This window comes from Onychomys torridus, chromosome 3 (assembly GCF_903995425.1).
Source record: "Onychomys torridus chromosome 3, mOncTor1.1, whole genome shotgun sequence".
In the NCBI taxonomy this organism is placed as follows: domain Eukaryota; kingdom Metazoa; phylum Chordata; class Mammalia; order Rodentia; family Cricetidae; genus Onychomys; species Onychomys torridus.
Window position 1 is genome coordinate 128,109,117 of NC_050445.1, and position 18,560 is coordinate 128,127,676.

Here is an 18,560-nt window from a genome sequence, read left to right on the forward strand (position 1 = left end):
GGTTTCTCTCCTCAGTGGAGTTACATTGAGTAAAATCCTGTCCTGCTTTTTCACCATTACATCTGCATCTTTGGGGCGAGGCTGGACCCAACCTGTTAGTCCTCACATGTCAAGCCTCCTGCCCAGGTTCTGGCTGTAGAAATGCTCTGCCTATGAAGACTTCCTAAGCTTTCATTCTCTTCCTGTGCAAAGGAGGGCCCTTTGGTGTTGGCTGGACAGAAGGAAGATTGACTTCTGAAGTCGCTTCCTACGCTCTCTTCTTTGACTGACTTTGGCAGAGCTCTGGATGGTAGGCATGATGTGTCTGCCTCCTAAGTCTTTAGCTTGTGTGAAAAGCCAGCCAGAAAGCCCAGCTTTCCACACCTACCCAGGCTGTTTTCCTCCCCTCCCTCCCTTCTTTTCTTTCTCATTTCCTCCCTTAGATTGGCCGAGGTCTTTAATCACTGTTATTTGCAGGCCATTTCTGTGAGGCCAGCTTCAGTTAGTGGAGAGTTGCTGTATGGTGTGAATAATTGAGCCAGTTAATTCATATGGGGTGTGTGTAGTGAGGATGGTGAAATGGGGATGGTATTAGTGTCAGAAAGGAAAGAGAGGGCCCTGCCACTGGATAGCAGGATAAAGTACAGCTTCGAGGTTCAGTGGTTACACATCTGTAAAGTAGGCATGGTGCCTGTCTTGCACCTGTGCTAGTGAACCGGTGTTCACGATTTCATTGCTCCCCAAGTCTAGGCCAGGGGAGTAAAACTACTGTTTGTAGTTTTGAATTTTGTTTGTCCTTCCCTTTTTTTGGCAGAATAACCAAGTGCTGGGAATTGGAAGTGGTTCTACAATTGTCCATGCTGTGCAGCGAATAGGTATGTTCTCAGACTGTTACTGGATGTTTCTTGTGTGTTTGTCGGGGTAGGAGGTGGGGGAAGGGAAGGAATGGGCAAAAGTTTGGCACTTGTCATAGCCGCCAGCCCCACTCCCACCTCTGCTCCCAGCCTTCCAGAGCTGGGAGGAGCAGGCTGTTCACTTGAGTTAGTTGAGTGTTTCTGTTGTTCTCAGGAAAGAGGGATTCCTGGCCCTCTGCAGCTGACTTTGGAGGAGCCCTGCCTATGTTTACTGTGTTTAGCTAAAGAGGAGGAATTGACTTAGGTGAGACCATGCAGAATTTGATGGTGCACACCCATCAGGGTTCCTGTATGTGTTCTCAGGTTTCCTCTGAAGCCTGTGTATTCTTCAGGCAAATTGAGGTCACAGTGTCCTGTCTATGACCTTAGCAAGGATGAGGCTCCTCTAGTTGGTGGCTGGTTTTGTAGGGGTTGACTCTACTCTGATTGGGTTCTGTTGGTGCGTAGGAAAGGTTCAGGCATTATCAGCTCCTATGGCTGCTCAACAGGTTCTGCTGCCCTGCTCTTTGTTGGTAAAAACAAAGCCTGGGAGAGGCTTGTCCAAATGCCCATCTTTGACAGGTGCTAAGTGTCAGGGCCCAGGAGGCAAAGCCTGGTTCCTGTTGTGATGGGGAGTGGCTGTGTTATGGAGGGATGGCTGAGATTTAGTGACAGCACATAACTACCATGACCCTGTGTGTGGGGAACTTCATGGCACAGGAATTGGTGTGGATTCACAGAAGTGACATCTAAACCTCCCAAGAGACAGAGTTGATTAGAAAGACCCGACATTTTAAGAAAACAGCTTTTTTTTTTTTTTTTTTTTTTTTTTTTTTGGTTTTTCGGGACAGGGTTTCTCTGTAGCTTTGGAGCCTGTCCTGGACTAGCTCTGTAGACCAGGCTGGCCTCGAACTCACAGAGATCCACCTGCCTCTGCCTCCCGAGTGCTGGGATTAAAGGCGTGCACCACCACTGCCCAGCAGAAAACAGCTTTTTAAGACTCATTAAAATTAAGATTTCCTGAAAGTTTAAGATAAATTTAAAATTAATAGGTACCTCTCTCAACCTTAATCATCCTCTGAGGCCTATAGAACCTTATATCTTATTAAATGCAGAGTGAAGTTCTGATGTTTTCCTGGAAAAGGCAATGTAGGATTCTAGCTTAGATTGAAAAGCAAGCTACCAACCACACCTTTAATCCCAGCATTGGGGAAGTAGGGGCAGAAGGAGGCAAACGGATCTGAGTTCAAGGCCAGCCTGGTCTACAGAGTTCCAAGACAGCTAGGGTCACACAGAAACCCTGTCTTGAACCCCCCTCCCCATACAGTCCCACCCCCTCAAAAAAAAAGGAAAGGCAAAGGAAAGAGAGACCACCAAGGTCCATGTTCCAGCCGCTGGTTACTGTGTGACTACAAGGTGGTTTACCTCTCAGTGACTCAGCTTCCTCGTGTGTGTAGAGTAGGGGTGATAGTTATAACTTATCTCTTGGGCTGTCAGGACTTAAAGGCTGGTGTATACGCAGTCATTAGCAAATGCAGACACATGGCAGCAGGATCACTGAAATGGCTTTTTCTGAGGTCACTGCTTCCCTCTCAGGCCCTCTGGTGTCCCTGCCTTCTGAGGTGTCAAGTGAGGTCACTAGCTTTTTCATCAAAGATGGGAACACAGAGGCAGCTGCCAGTGGGAGAGAGGCCTTTCCCCTTTGGTTGGCTTTGAGAAACACACATGTGACAAGAAAAATCAAGTCCTAGCCTGGCAGTGGTGGCGCCCGCCTTTAATCCCAGCACTCAGGAGGCAGAGGCAGGTGGATCTCTGGGTTCGAGGCCAGCCTGGTCTACAGAGCGAGTTCTAGGACAGCCAGGACTATTTCACAGAGAAACCATGTCTTGAAAAACCAAACGCCCCTCCCCCTGCCAAAAAAAATGGAGAAAAAAAAAAAAAAAAGAAAAAGAAAAATCAAGCGTGGGTAATGAAACACTGACCAGTGTGATTCTTGTCTCCACAGCTGAAAGAGTGAAGCAGGAGAATCTGGACCTCGTCTGCATCCCCACGTCCTTCCAGGTATGTTATATCTCTGTCTCCGTCTGTGTCTTCACCACTGCTGCCAGGTCTTCTGGGTCCCTGAGAGGGTGGACTCGAGGCTTTGTATTGGCATCAGGGTTGTTTTCCTTGAGAGAGCCAGGCACAGGGGAGGGGCTGACCACAAGCATTGCTCTCGGGTGGTGTAATTTATCTTGAGACAGGGTCTCGGTATAACCTTGATTGCCCTGGAACTCACTGTAGAGCAGGTTGGCCTAGAACTCATAGAGATCTTCCTGACTCTGCCTCTTGAGTATTGGAATTAAAGGCATATGCCACATGTCCAGCTGGTGGTTTAATTTTATATGTGTTCATTTTCTTCAAGAATATTTCCTCATGAGGTAGGCACTGTGGAGTATGCAGAGACAACTATGTGGTCTTCAGCCTTGAGGACTATTACTCTGTTAGTGGATGAAGCCAAAGGAATTTGTGAAATTACAGTAACGCAAGTATAGTGTGCTCTTTGATTATGCAATAGCCAGAGTTGGATGGGGAAACAGTGGAGCTGGGGAAAACTGGAGATTGAAAACCAAGATGATAGGGCTATCTGTTTTCATCTGACTTTACAGAATTTTGTGAAGAATTTGCCATTGTCCACCAATGACTGTTTCAATTGGGGCCCCCCAGAGAATGGCTTTACAAGTGGATTTATAAGAAAAGAAGTTGAGCTGGGTGGTGGTGGTACACGCCTTTAATCCCAGCACTCGGGAGGCAGAGGCAGGTGGATCTCTGTGAGTTCGAGGCCAGCCTGGGCTACCAAGTGAGTTCCAGGAAAGGCGCAAAGCTACACAGAGAAACCCTGTCTCGAAAAACAAAAAACCAAACCAAAACAACTCCCCCGCCCCCCCAAAAAAAAGAAAACAAAAGAAGATGAGTATTCCCACAATGGCCATGGCCATGTGCAGATGGGAGATCTGGGAACATTGGTAGCTGCTCAGTTGAAGACACTGGAAACCCTTAGTTTTCTCTGTTCTTCCCTCACCCCCTCTCCCTTCCCCTTCTCCATTTGATCCTCCTGTTCTGGTCCCCCTCCCCCAATCCATCCATACCTATTTCCCCTTCCTAGGGTGATTCAGTTTAAGTCTCTTACTCTATACCTAAACTCTGTGGCTATATGGATTATACTCTGCTTATCAAAGACTTAATAACTAACATCCACAGATAAGCGAATATAAACTGTATTTGTCTTTTTGGGTCTGGATTACCTTGTTCAGCATGATTTTTTTTTTTTTCTAGCTCCATTCATTTACCTGTGAATTTCATTAAAAAAAGTAATATTCCATTGTGTAAATGTACTACATTTTCTTTATCTCTTCATCTGTTGATCCCTTCATCCACTTTCTGGATGAATAGAGCAGTAATGAACATTGTTGAACAAGTGTCTCTATGGTGGGATGAAGCATCCTTTGGGTATGTTCCCATGAATGATATAGCCGGATCTTGGGGTAGATCCATTCTAGTCTTTCTGATGAATAGCCACACCGATTTCCATAGTGGTTTGTAGTCAGACTTTCTTTGGGCTGCCAGCTCCTGAATAATAAAGACTTTTTATTATGAAATCTTGGTCCTAGCTTAGGCTTGTTCCCAACCAACTCTTAAAACTTATGAACACATTTATATTAATCTACGTTCTGCCATGAGGCTGTCACCTCTCCTCAATACAGTACATCCAACTTCCTCCATATCTAGCTGGAAAATCTCCCAGGCTTCAGATTCTTCCCAGAGTTCCTATCTCTGCCTGGAAGTCCTGCCCATTCTCTCCTGCCTAGCTGTTGGCCATTTAGTTCTTTATTAAACCAATCAGAAGGTGCCTTAGGCAGGTGAGTTAAAACAGAGACATCTTCGCACAGTGTGATCAACTATCTATATCTCACAACAGTGCCTGTCGGGTTTACACTTGACAGTCTATTTGCCATTTGTATATGGGGAGGGATTGAAGGAGACCCCCACACAGCAGGGAGCTCCCTCTTGACCAGATTGGGCTCAAACCACACTCCAAACACCTGTTTTCACAGAGAGATCCTTTATTAAGTGGGAAAAGTTAAAGTGACTGCTTTCTGACTCAGGCAGGAGAAATATCAGCAAATGACCTTGCAGGTGTAATTTTTTTAATAAGAGAAAAAAGAGGGAGGTCTGTGTTAGAATGGCTAGCAATCTTTTGATTGCTGGACTTTAATGCTTTGATAGTTGAACCTTAGTCCTCAGCCTCAGGAGGAGGAGGTGGCCAAATAAGGGGCTAGCTTAAGGAATGTAATCTAACGTTTTTAGCAAGGCAGAGGGAATGGGAGAGAAGGGCAAGCCTGCCAGAGCTACATGTTCAAGTGGGCTAGTGTACCTTCGGGGCTACTAATTTATATATTTTGATTTTGTGCCCTACTATTTTGCTGAAAGTGTTTATCAGCTGTAGGAGTTTCCTGGTAGAAGTTTTCAGGTCACTTATATAAACTACCACCCTCTGCAATTGAAGATACTTTGACTTTTTGCACCCCTTGATCTCCTTCAGTTGTCCTGTTGCTCTAGCTAGGATGTCAAGTACTGTATTAAGTAGGTATGGAGAGAATGGGCAGCCTTGTCTTGTTCCTGATTTTAGTGGAAACTGCCTTTATTGTGTTGAGGTATGTCCCTTGTATACCTAGTCTCTCCAGGACTTTTATCATGAAGAGGGGTTGGATTTTGTCAAAGGCTTTTTCTACATCTAATGATGATCATGTTTGTTTGTCATTCATTCTGTTTATGTGGTAGATTACATTTATTGATTTGTGGGATGAAGCCTAATTGATCAAGGTGGATGATCTTTATGATATGTTCTTGGATTTGGTTTGCAAATATTTTATTGAGAATTTTTGCATCTGTGTTCACAAGGGGAATTGGTTTGAATTATCTTTTTTTTATTGGGTCTTTATGTGGTTTGGGCATCATGATAACTGTGGCCTTGTAGAATGAATTGGGCAATGTTCCCTCTGTTTCTCTTTTGTGGAAGACTGGTAGAATTCTGTTCTAAAATAATCTAGCCTTGGGCTTTTTTTGCTTGGGAGACTTTTAATCACTGCTTCTATTTCACTAGGGGATATAGGTCTGTTTAAATTGCTCTTGGATTCTGTTGGTGAGGCTTACCTGTGAGGTTCCTCTTCAAGTTTCTAAACTTTTATTTCCAGTCTCCTTTCAGTTTGGGTTTTCTTTATTGATTCAGTTTTACTTTCATGTCTTGAACTTTTATTCCACAGTTTGTGTTTTCACAGAGATTATTAAAGGATTTATTCACATCCTCTTTAAGGTCCCTGATCATATTTATTTTTAGAAGCATTTGAAGTCCTTGTCTTGTTCTTCATCCATATTGCGTTTCTCAGGGCCTGCTGTAGTAGGGTTGCAGGGCTCTGGGGGAGATGTACTGTCGTGGCTGCTATTGATGGTGTTTTCACTCTGGTGCTGAGGCATCTGGGTTTGGGATGATTGTACTTCTAGGTGTTGATATCTAGTCTTGTCTTTGTTGGGTAAGTTTTCTGTTCTTTGGTTCTTGTTTCCCTCCAGATCTTAGAAGTGTGTGGTGGCTGTGGGTTGCTGGGTAGGGAGAGCTTGTTTTTAGATGTTGGGAGCTGACGTGCAGGAATGGGGATAGGGCAGTGTAGAGGGCACACAGATAAGCACTGGAGAAGCCAGGAAAGGTTAAACGTGCCACTTACCTCTTCAGAGGAAGAAGATGCTTACCTATTCTTCCGGAAGCTGGGGAAGAATGGAGCTCATGACTTGGTGATCCTTTGCTGTCTGCAGAGCCGGCTTTACTTGTATCCCCCAGAATTTATGTTTTACTTATCCAGGATGCTTCCACCTCAATCTTAAGCATTGCTTCTAGGCCATAAAACCCATCCTTATGAGTGATGTCACTTGTATTTTATGACAGCCTAAATGACTTTTGTGTTATCTTAGGGTTAGGCCAGTCCTGACACCATTCTCCCTAGACCCCAAATCCTAGGCACTATCTCTGAGTCAATAGTATCCATCTTTATGAAAGAAGCCAGATGGACTTTGTAAAGAATTTCAGTGTAAACATGTCTGACATTCTTTTATCCTCAACGGGACTGAGTTAATTGTTATCAGAAAACTTCCCCCCCCAAAAAAAATTGTGCTGTGTTTAAATATGGCTAAAATAAATGACCTGATGTCAGACTCTGGAAGTCTGAACCAGTCATGCTGAACTGAGTTTCATTCTTACCTCACCCTGATCATATCCCTGCTGGCCATAAAGTGGCAGCCCCCCCCCCCCACTGCAGAAGGGTGGGGTGGGGTCTGAGAAGGTCCACAGGAGGGAGGAAAGTTGTGTCTGCCCCGAGGATCTGACTCCCTGGCAGTGTGGTTTCCAGGCAGAGTGGCTTGGGTGTTAGCGGGTGAGACAGAGGTCTGTGAGGAGGAAGGAAGCTGTAGGGGAGAATCTGCTTAGTTCCCTGGGAGTCTGCTTTTCCGTTCTTGAAGTCCTCCTGCCTCAGCCTCCTGGATCATGTATTTTGTGGATTTGGGTCTTATTTTTGCTCCCTACCCCTGCCCATGCTAGGGATCTAATCTGGGGCCTTTGGCATGCCAGGAAAATGCTGCACCACTGAGCTCCATTCCCCGTCTTTGGTCTTTTGAGACAGGGCATCATTATTTTAGCTCAGGCTGGGTTTGAATTGGCTGTGTATCTCAGCCTCCCAAATGTACTGTTAGAAGTTTTAGGGGCATCCTGCCATTGTTTCCCAAATCAGGGAGGGAAGCTCTTAGCTCACCTGGAACTGTCTCCCCTGTGTGCTGCATGGCTCCAGTTCCTGGAAGAAGTAGCGGTCAGCATTGCTCTCTGTGGGGCTAGATCTCCCACCTGTTGGTAGCCAAGTTTGGGATATGAGAGAGGACATAGGCCAGTCTTTAAGATTTGAAACATCAAAAGAACTCTGCAGACCCTTGCCGTATTTTCAGAGTAAATGATTGTGGTGGTTTTTCCTTCCCTCCTCAGGCTAGGCAGCTTATCTTGCAGTATGGCTTAACCCTCAGTGACCTGGATCAACACCCAGAGGTAAGAGAGAGGGGGGAGGGAGGGGAGGGAGGGCAGGGAGGGGAGGGTATGTCAGAAGATTGTCTTTTCCCCCTTTTTTGTGGCCCCTAGTTGTTCATGGGCTCCAGATATCTTGGCAGGTCCAGAAAGCATTTGTCAATTATATTCACTTTTGTTCTGGGAACTTGAGTGTTAATTCTGACAAATCAAGCAGGGAGGTGGTTAATTTCCAATGTAGGCATAGTATAGGTTAGCTTCCCTGAGATTTAACCTCTAGGAATCATTACATAGTAAAGGAGATGTGGACAGCTCCAGGATTGGTCCATGGTTTCCTGAGAGTTCCTTCTCATAAGTGAGCCAGCCTGCATAGTTCACGCCTAAGCAGAGGAAAGAAGTCATATCCGAGGCAGCCTAGACCACTTGAAAACTAATTAAAGTTGGTATTTTTGGGAAAGGCTGTTAAATTTAAGGATAGTCACCTAGGAGAAACAGAAGGTGTGTGTGGAGAGTGAACGGCATCCCCTGTCACCCAGGCCCACCTGAGCTGTCATTAGGTATAGAGCTAAGTTTAATTAGACAGTGGATACTGTAACTATTCCAGTGGGTGGATGTGGAAAGGTATGCCATTTGCTTAAGTGGCAGAAGCAGAATTATAACTTGCACACTTCAGGCTCTAGAGCAGTGTTGTAGCAAGAGGCTAGGTTTGTGCTCAGCTGCAGAAGCTCCATGTCAGGGCCAAGAGAGGATCTTTGGAGGAGAAGATAATAGACATGGATCTGTGGCACATGTGGGTGTTGCCCAGACTTTCTGGGGTGATTTGGACACAGTGGGGCAGGCATGGAGTACATGGTAAAACACTGGGATTTCCGTGGGCAGAAATAGTTTCCAGTTCAAGCCTGTATTGAGTGCTTGTCATCTTCAGAGATGCCTTTTAATCTTCTCCATTTGAAGTTGCCAGTGTCTGTCCACGTTAGTGCCACCTTTGCAGTCAGTTTTACTCTGTCCTTTCCAGTACTGATCTCTCCTCCCCCTTGGAACTTACTGCTCTGGTCCTGCTGCATATCTGCATATGGTCCTTCGGAGGGCTCCAAACTACAGTACCTTAAATGTTTAACCCTCACCCGTCAACCCCAGAGTCAATATTTAACTCCTTTGGGGATGTATGCCATAATTCTCCTTTGTTCCTGGAGAGCAAAGGAAGCAGATGTGGTGGCTGAGAGCTGGACAGTGTGTGTCTCAGCCCTTCAGCCCTTTCCCATGTGACCCTGGCAAAGTCCATTTAGTCTCTTGGGTGGTTGAGTGGAAGCCCTGGGCCTGGCTCGTGGCGCTGCCGAGAGCCTGATGAACGCTGCTGCTTGATCAGGTCGGCACAGCATCTCAGCTCGAGGCTCCTTCCTCCCTCACAGATTGACCTTGCCATCGATGGTGCTGATGAAGTGGATGCTGAGCTCAATCTCATCAAGGGCGGTGGGTGAGTGTTGTGGGGCTTGGTTGCTAAAGAGACTCTGTCAGCTAATCCTTAGCAAAGCAAAATGGAGTACAGAGTAAACAGTTGTCCTGGATACATGCGAGTTTGTCTTCAACATTGATACCATATGCCTTTGAGTCAGCCTGGCATTTCTGATCATTAATTAGTGTCTGTCTGCTGGCAGGCAACCCGGGTCTTTCAGTGAGATGGTTTATCTTGCTGGGTTCTGTGAACACACAGCGCATTCTTGGGTTAGACTGTTAGGTCTGTGACTTTAGTGTTAAAACTGTGAAGTCTGTGATCAGTTGCGGGTACTCTTCCTTCATTTGGAAACATGTATTAGAATGACAGAGATCATGGTTTTCTATGTATTATGTAATCCTGGTTGCCTGTGTGAAGTACTTTAGCTGGGTGCAGTGGAGACAGGCCAGACAGTTCAGTGTCTGGGCCTTGTGCTGTCACAGTCTGCAGGGCTGTGATCCAAACTGGCCTTCTCAGGACAAGTCCAGAGATGTCTCCCTAACACAGAGGGGATGTGCTTGGCCTGAATGGAACCATTGTCTACTTCCTAGGTTTCTACCAGACACAGGCTAGTGTTTCTGTAGTCCCCTTACTAGAAAGTAGCATGATAGGATTGAGTGTGGCTCTTTAAAAACAGAAGCCAAATTTTTCTTCAAGTGTCAGGATTGAGCACGTTTGGGATTCCTGTGTCTGACCTCAGTCCCCAGATTAGCATTATCTCACTCTAACGTCACTTTCTCCCCCCCCCCCCCCAGAGGCTGCCTGACCCAGGAGAAGATTGTGGCTGGTTATGCTAGGCGCTTCATTGTGATCGCTGATTTCAGGTACTGTTCCAGGGTTCTGTGCTCCAGCTGAGGAAGTCTGTGCGTTGCGAGTCTCCTCCCATGTGCAGAGAGGGAAGCTTGTAGGATACAGGAGGGACCACCTGCTCTCTAGGATTCCAGGCAGTGACTCCTGCTGCTATCATAGCACTCCTGCATGCAGCTGAGACATCGGCATGTGTCACTCATTAGGTTTTCAGAGGGACCCTCAGGAAGCAGGACAAGTCCTGGCCACAGGCGGTGACTCAGCATGTCCTGTTTCCTCTGGGGTCAGGATTTGCCGCACGTGACTACTGTGTCCAGTCCTTGTCCGGCTGATTTTTCTTCGGGAGCCACTGTGCTGAGCATGTGAAGAGATACTTGCATGTGTATTTACTCAAGAAAAACCAGAGCTGCAAGGAAAACCTAGGTTAGTTAGCAAGCAGCAGAGCAGTTTTTAACCCTTTTGCCCCATTATTCAAGTGTCTCTGTAGTGTAAAGCAGCCCACACTTCTGAAGCCCCTGTACTGTTCCTGATCACTTCCCCTCTAGCTGTCTAGCTAGCCCCTTGCCTGAATTTGGTTTTGTACATTGGACTTACTTGATTTGATTGATGTTCTCTCCAGGAAAGATTCAAAGAACCTTGGAGATCGGTGGCACAAGGGGATCCCTATTGAGGTCATCCCGATGGCCTATGTCCCAGTGAGCCGAGCGGTGACCCAGAAGTTTGGGGGCGAGGTGGAACTTCGAATGGCTGTCAACAAGGCGGTAAGTGGCTGGGGAGGTTCCGAGCATCCTGGCGTGTGTGCTGCTGTCATCCTTTCTGTGGCAGTTAGGCCCCAGAAGCCTAACTGAAGTGTGTCCATCTCCCACCCCCTCCACCCCATATAGAAGGGGTTCTCCCTGACATTCCCATAGGAGACTTGTGGTCTAGACTGCCCAGTGAGCAGTCTCTAAACACTTTTTTTTTTTTTTTTTTGAGACAGGGTTTCCCTATGTAGCTTTGCGCCTTTCCTGGAACTCACTTGGTAGCCCAGGCTGGCCTCAAACTCATAGAGATCCACCTGGCTCCTGAGTGCTGGGATTAAAGGCGTGTGCCACCACCGCCAGGCTATCTCTAAACGCCCTTTTGGAAGCTCTGTGGGGCAGAAGGTTTTTCAGGTTCCCTGGTGTGATATTGTCCTCTTTTCTCATCCTTTTTGAGGCTATCTGTGAAAGAGTACAACTCTCATCTCAAAGAGCATAAGAAGTAGTTTACTTTAGAGCCAAATATGAGTAACCATGGTCTGGGAATACAGGGTTAGGTTATTCCAAATCCTGCATTCCAGGGAGGTAACAGTTTTCAATTTGTACAGAGACAAAACAAAGAAGTTTACAAATGACACCTTTAAAATACATTGGAAACATCAGGTAGGCAGGTCACAGAAAAATGGGAAAATCTTAGCTCTAGGCCTCACCCTATCTGAGCATTCTTTGTTTTTCGAGACGGGGTTTCTCTGTGTAGCCTTTGCTGCCCTGGAACTCTCTCTGTAAACCAGACTGGCCTTGAACTCAGAGTTCCAGCTGCCTCTGCTTCCCAAGTGCTGGTATTAAAGGCATGCACCACCACTGCCTGGCTGCTCCGTCCTTTTAAAGAGACACTGACGGGGAAGGTGTGATGTGTGAAGTCAGTACAGCCTTATTTTATGGTTTTGGCGGTGTTTATGCTAAGTTTTGAGATGTAGTGATGTTGGCAGTCATTTTGTTGGAGGCTTGAAACACTTGACTCTGTTGAGCCCTTCCTGTGTGCATCTCTGTCCCCCTTGTTGACACTTGAGAAACAATAAGGTTTAGAGAAGCCAATGGCTCCTCTTAATTCCATACATATGTGGCGTTAAGACTTAGTCCAAGTTGCCAGGACTCCAAAGCGCATGCTCACTACTGCTGTACCACCACCTTGTAGGAAGCGGAGAGCAGGAGCGGAGCCTGTCAGTCAGGAGCCTGTCTGGTTGTCATCTTTCCTCTGCTTACCTGTGTTGTCATCCTTGGTCACTGGAAATTCTCTTCTAGGGGCCTGTGGTGACAGACAATGGGAATTTTATCCTGGACTGGAAGTTTGACCGCGTCCACAAATGGAGTGAAGTGAACACAGCCATCAAAATGACTCCAGGTAACCTGAGTGGTCTTCACTGCCATAGTCCTTCCATAACTCCCCGCTCCTCTGGCCACAGAAGACACGACGGACATGTGCTGTGTAGGGCTTCGTTTCCAAGAGCTCACTCTGTGCCATGTCTGGGGTTTTTCACTTGAATCACCTCCCTCCCTTGGCTTATGTAACAGTGTTGACGTGATTGTATTTGATAGTCTGTTTGAATTGGGATAGGCCTGGAGCTGATGGGAAGCCAGAGGGTCCTTGCTTTGAAATAAGGTCACGATCTCTGGGAGAGATCCTGCCCTCCTTTTCCGGGAGTTTGGCTGCAGCTTTTTTAACCTTTTTAGGGGAAAAGTGGCTCAGTTCACCCACATTCACTGGTTATATGTCATAGGCAAGATGCTGTGACTGTGTATACATGGAATTGGTCTTAGATTAGAACTGATGTAAACCCGGGGAGGAAGGCTGTGGGAAGCCAGCCTGCAAATACTGAAAGTGCTGAGTCTGCTGGAGAAATAGCAGACGTTTAGTTCACAGAGATTCCTTTTTTTTTGAAAGGTGTGTTGGGGCAGTTTCATAGAAGTGACAGTGATCTGGGTATTAGCATCACATTATCTGGACACTGCTTAGCATTCTAAAAGGTTTCATTGGATTCCCACTTGGATGAGGTAGTTACAGGGCACAACACAGGCCTAGAGCTAAACTTATAACTACAGCATCAAGGTGGGAGGCCTAAGTTGTGTGCCTCTTGACCTTGACCTTTTAGGACTTGTGTTATTTTTAATTATGTGTCTTTTTGTGAGTATGTGCATTCTAGTGCAGGTGCCCACAGAAATCAGAAGAAGGCATTTGTTCTGGAGCTGTGGTAGTTGTGAGCCTTCCGACATGACAGGGTGCTGGGAACTGAACTTGGGTCCTCTATAGGAGCAGTATGCTCTCTTTTTTTTTCTTTTATTTATTTTTTCTTTATTATTATGTGTTTTAAATTTTATAAATCAGCCATGGGTTCCCCTGTCCTCCCCCCTCCCGCCCCCACTCCCACCTTCCCCCCAGCCCCTCCCCTCCATTCCCTTGTCCTCCAGGATCAAAGCACCCCTGGGGATTCATTTAAACCTGGTGGATTCAGTACAGGCAGGTCCTGTCACCTCCTTCCAGACTGAGCAAAGTGTCCCTGTGTAAGCCCAAGGTTTCAAACAGCCAGCTCATGCTCTAAGGACAGGTCCTGGTCCCACAGACTGGGTGCCTCCCAAGCAGATCAAGCTATTCAATTGTCTCACTTATCCAGAGGGCCTGATCCAGCTGGGGGCTCCACAGCCTTTGGTTCATAATTCATGTGCTTCCATTTGTTTGGCTATTTGTCCCTGTGCTTTTTGCAATCTTGGATTCAACAATTCACATTCTTGCAGACCCTCCTCTTTCTCGACACTTGGACACCTGGAGCTCCACCTGGGGCCTGGCTGAGGATCTCTGCATCCACTTCCATCAGTTATTGGATGAGAGTTCCAAGACGACTGTTAGGGTGTTTAGTCATCTGATCACCAGACTAGGTCAGATCAGGCTTTCTCTCGACCATTGCCAGTAGACTACAGAGGATATATCATTGTGGATTTCTGGGGACCTCTTGAGCACTCCGCCTATTCCTGTTCTCATGTGGTCTTCATTTATCATGGTCTGTTATTCCTCATTCTCCCTTTCTGTTCTTGATTCAGCTGGGATCTACTGCTCCCCTAAGCTTTCTTTCCCTCAAATCTTGCCCTTCATTACTCCCACTGTCGTCCAGGTTGTTCATGTAGATCTCATCCGTTTCTCTGTCATTGGGTCATCCTTGGGTCTTTCTTAGGGTCCTGTTTTCTAGATAGCCTCCCTGGAGTTGTGTAGCAGTCTAGTCATCTTTGTTTAACATCTAGTATCCTCCTATGAGTGAGTACATACCATGTTTGTGTTTCTGAGTCTGGGTTACCTCACTCAGGATGATTTTTTCCAGATCCATCAATTTGCCTGCAAACCTCATGATGTCATTGTTTTTCTCTGCTGATTAGTACTCCATTGTGTATATGTACCATATTTTCTTTATCCATTCTTCAGTTGAAGGACATATAGGTTGTTTCCAGGTTCTCGCTATTACAAACAAAGCTGATACGAACATAGCTGAGCAAATGCCCTTGTGGTGTAATTTAGCATTCCTTGGGTATATGCCCAAGAGTGCTATAGCTGGGTCTTGGGGGAGATGGATTCCCAATTTTCTAAGGAAGCGCCATATTGATTTCCAAAGTGGCTGTACAAGCTTGCATTCCCACCAGCAGTGGAGGAGAGTTCCCCTTGCTCTACATCCTCTCCAGCATAAGGTGTCTTCTGTGCTTTTGATCTTAGCCATTCTGACACGTGTAAGGTGGTATCTCAGAGTCCTTTTGATTTTCATTTCCTGGATAATTAGGGATGTTGAGGAATTCCTTAAATGTCTTTCAGCCATTTGAACTTCCTCTGTGGAGAATTCTCTGTTTAGTTCTATAGCCCATTTCTTAATTGGACTGTTGGGCATTTTGATGTCTAATTTCTTGAGTTCTTTATATATTCTGGATATCAGCCCTCTGTCAGATGTGGGGTTGGTGAAGACCTTTTCCCATTCTGTACGCTGTCGCTTTGTCTCGTTGACCGTGTCCTTTGCTCTACAAAAGCTTCTCAGTTTCAACAGGTCCCATTGATTGATTGTTTCTCTCAGTGTCTGTGCTACTGGTGTTATATTTAGAAAGTGATCTCCGGTGCCAGTGCATTCAAGAGTACTTCCTACTTTCTCTTCTATCAGGTTCAGAGTAGCTGGATTTATGTTGAGGTCTTTGATCCACTTGGATTTAAGTTTTGTGCATGGTGACAGATATGGATCTATTTGCAGCCTTCTACACATTGACATCCAGTTATGCCAGCACCATTTGTTGAAGATGTTTTCTTTTTTCCATTGTACATTTTTGGCTTCTTTGTCAAAAATTTTATGTTCATAGGTGTGCAGGTTAATGTCAGGGTATTCAATTCGATTCCATTGGTCCACATATCGGTTTTTATGCCAGTACCAAGCTGTTTTTATTACAGTAGCTCTATAGTAGAGATTGAGGTCGGGGATTGTGATGCCTTCAGAGGTTGTTTTATTGTACAGGGTTCTTTTGGCTATCCTGGGTTTTTTGTTTTTCCATATGAAGTTGAGGAGTATTCTTTCCAGATCTGTGAAGAATTGTGTTGGTAATTTGATGGGAATTGCGTTGAATCTGTAGATTGCTTTTGGTAAGATCGCCATTTTTACTATGTTAATCCTGCCTATCCATGAGCATGGGAGATCTTTCCATTTTCTGACATCTTCTTCAATTTCTTTTTTCAGGGACTTAAAGTTCTTGTCATATAGGTCCTTCATATGCTTAGTTAGCATAGCCCCAGGTATTTTATATCATTTGTGGCTATTGTAAAGGGTGATGTATCTCTGATTTCCTTCTCATCCTGTTTGTCTACTGTATATAGAAGGGCTACTGATTTTTTTTTTGAGTTGATCTTGTATCCTGCAATGTTGCTAAAGGTTTTTATTAGCTGTATCAGTTCCTTGGTTGAATTTTGGGGGTCACTCATGTATACTAACATGTCATCTGCAAATAGGGAGAACTTGACTTCTTCCTTTCCAATTTGTATCCCCTTAATCTCTTTATGTTGTCTTATAGCTCTGGGTAGAACTTCAAGTACTATATTGAATAAGTAGGGGGAGAGGGGACAGCCTTGCCTTGTTCCTGATTTTAGTGGTATTGCTTTGAGTTTCTCTTCATTTAATTTGATGTTGGCTGTTGGCTTGCTGTAGATTGCCTTTATTATGTTTAGGTATGTTCCCTGTATTCCTGATCGCTCCAAGACCTTTATCATGAAGGGGTTTTGGATTTTGTCAAATGCCTTTTCTGTATCTAGTGAGATGATCATGTGGTTTTTTTCTTTGAGTTTGTTTATATGGTGTATTACATTGATGGACTTTCATATGTTGAACCACCCTTGCATCCCTGGGATGAAGCCTACTTGATCATGGTGGATAATTGTTTTGATGTGTTCTTGGAGTCTGTTTGCCAGAATTTTATTGAGTATTTTTGCAACAATGTTCATGAGGGAGATCGGTCTGTAGTTCTCTTTTTTTGTTGCATCTTTGTTTGGTTTAGGAATCAGGGTAATTGTAGCCTCAAAGAAGGAGTTTGGTAATATACCTTCTGCTTCTATTGTGTGGAACAATTTAAAGAGTATTGGTATTAAGTCTTCTTTGAAGATCTGGTAGAATTCTGCAGTGAAACCATCTGGTCCAGGGCTTTTTTTGGTTGGAAGACTTTTAACGACTGATTCTATTTCCTTAGGGGTTATTGGACTATTTAAATGGTTTATCTGGTCTTGATTTAACTTAGGTATGTGGTACCTATCCATAAAATTATCCATTTCTTTTAGATTTTCCAGTTTTGTGGAGTAGAGGTTTTTGAAGTATGACCTGATGATTCTCTGGATTCCTCATTGTCTGTTGTTATGTCCCCCTTTTCATTTCTGATTTTGTGAATTTGGATGCTCTCTCTCTGTCTTTTGGTTAGTTTGGATAAGGGCTTGTCTATCTTGTTGATCTTCTCAAAGAACCAACTCTTTGTTTCATTAATCCTTTGTATTGTTCTCTTTATTTCTATTTTATTGATTTCAGCTCTTAATTTGATAATTTCCTGGCATCTGTTCCTTCTGGGAGACTTTGCTTCTTCCTGTTCAAGGGCTTTCAGGTGTGCTGTCAAGTCACTAGGGTGAGATTTCTCCAGCTTCTTTATGTGGGCATTCAGTGCTGTGAATTTCCCTCTTAGCACTGCTTTCATAGTATCCCATAAGTTTGGGTATGTGGTGTATTCATTTTCATTGATCTCTAGGAAGTCTTAAATTTCTTTCTTTATTTCTTCCTTAACCCTTTGGTGATTCAGTTGAGCATTACTCAGTTTCCATGAGATTGTAGGATTTCTGTAGTTTTTTTCTGTTGTTGAAATCTAACTTTAAACCATGGTGGTCTGATAGAACACAGGAGGTTATTCCAATTGTTTTGTATCTGTTGAGATTTGCTTTGTGGCCAAGTATGTGGTCGATTTTAGAGAAGGTTCCACAGGGTGCTGAGAAGAAGGTATATTCTTTTTTGTTCGGGTAGAATGTTCTGTAGAAATCGATTAAGTCCATTTGAGCCATAACATCAGTTAAGTACATTATGTCTCTGTTAAGTTTCAATTTGGCCATTCTGTCCAGAGGTGAAAGTGGGGTGTTGAAGTCTCCCACTGTTAATGTGTGGGGTTTTATATGTGATTTAAGCTTTAGTAATGTTTCTTTTACATATGTGGGTGCCCTTGTGTTTGGGGCAAAATGTTCAGAATGGAAACTTCATCTTGGTGGATCTCTCCTTTGAGTATGTAATGTCCTTCATCATCTCTTTTGATTGATTTTAGTTTGAAGTCTATTTTGCTGGATATTAGGATGGCTACACCAGCTTGCTTCTTAAGACCATTTGATTGGAAAGTCTTTTTCCAGACTTTTATTCTTAGGAAGTGTCTGTCTTTGAATTTGAGGTGTGTTTCTTGTATGCAGCAGAAAGATGGGTCCTGTTTTCATATCCATTCTGTTAGTCTGTGTCTTTTTATAGGTGAATTAAGTCCATTGATATTAAGGGATATTAATGACCAGTGATTGTTCGTTCCTGTTGTTATTTTTATTTTTTGGTGGTAGTGTGTGTGTACTTCTCTTCTTTGGGGTTTACTGCTGTGGTGTTATCTATTGTCTGTGTTTTCATCGGTGTATCTGCCTTCCTTAGGTTGGAATTTTCCTTCTAGTGCTTTCTGTAGGGCTGGGTTTGTGGATAAGTATTGTTTAAATCTGGTTTTGTCTTGGAAGGTCTTGTTCACTCCATCTATGATGATTGAAAGTTTTGCTGGATATATTAGTCTAGCCTGGCATCCATGGTCTCTTAGTGTCTGCATTATATCTGTCCAGGTCCTTCTGGCTTTCAAAGTCTCCATCGAGAAATCGGGTGTTATTCTGATGGGTTTGCCTTTATAAGTCACTTGGCCTTTTTCTTTTGCTGCCCTTAATATTCTTTCTTTATTCTGTGCATTTAGTTGTTTAATTATTATGTGGCAAGGGGACTTTT

At 44.5% G+C, this 18,560-nt stretch overlaps 1 protein-coding gene across 1 annotated transcript in view; it reads left to right on the forward strand.

The window, feature by feature from the left end:
- The window catches only part of Rpia (ribose 5-phosphate isomerase A), a 30,585-nt gene that overhangs the window by 6,101 nt on the left and 5,924 nt on the right, over positions 1-18,560 (forward strand). The window contains exons 2-8 of the mRNA XM_036180274.1: positions 794-854; positions 2,878-2,933; positions 7,933-7,992; positions 9,378-9,442; positions 10,216-10,284; positions 10,887-11,028; positions 12,310-12,409. Coding sequence (XP_036036167.1) covers positions 794-854; positions 2,878-2,933; positions 7,933-7,992; positions 9,378-9,442; positions 10,216-10,284; positions 10,887-11,028; positions 12,310-12,409 — 553 coding nt within the window. The remainder of the gene's footprint in view (positions 1-793; positions 855-2,877; positions 2,934-7,932; positions 7,993-9,377; positions 9,443-10,215; positions 10,285-10,886; positions 11,029-12,309; positions 12,410-18,560) is intronic.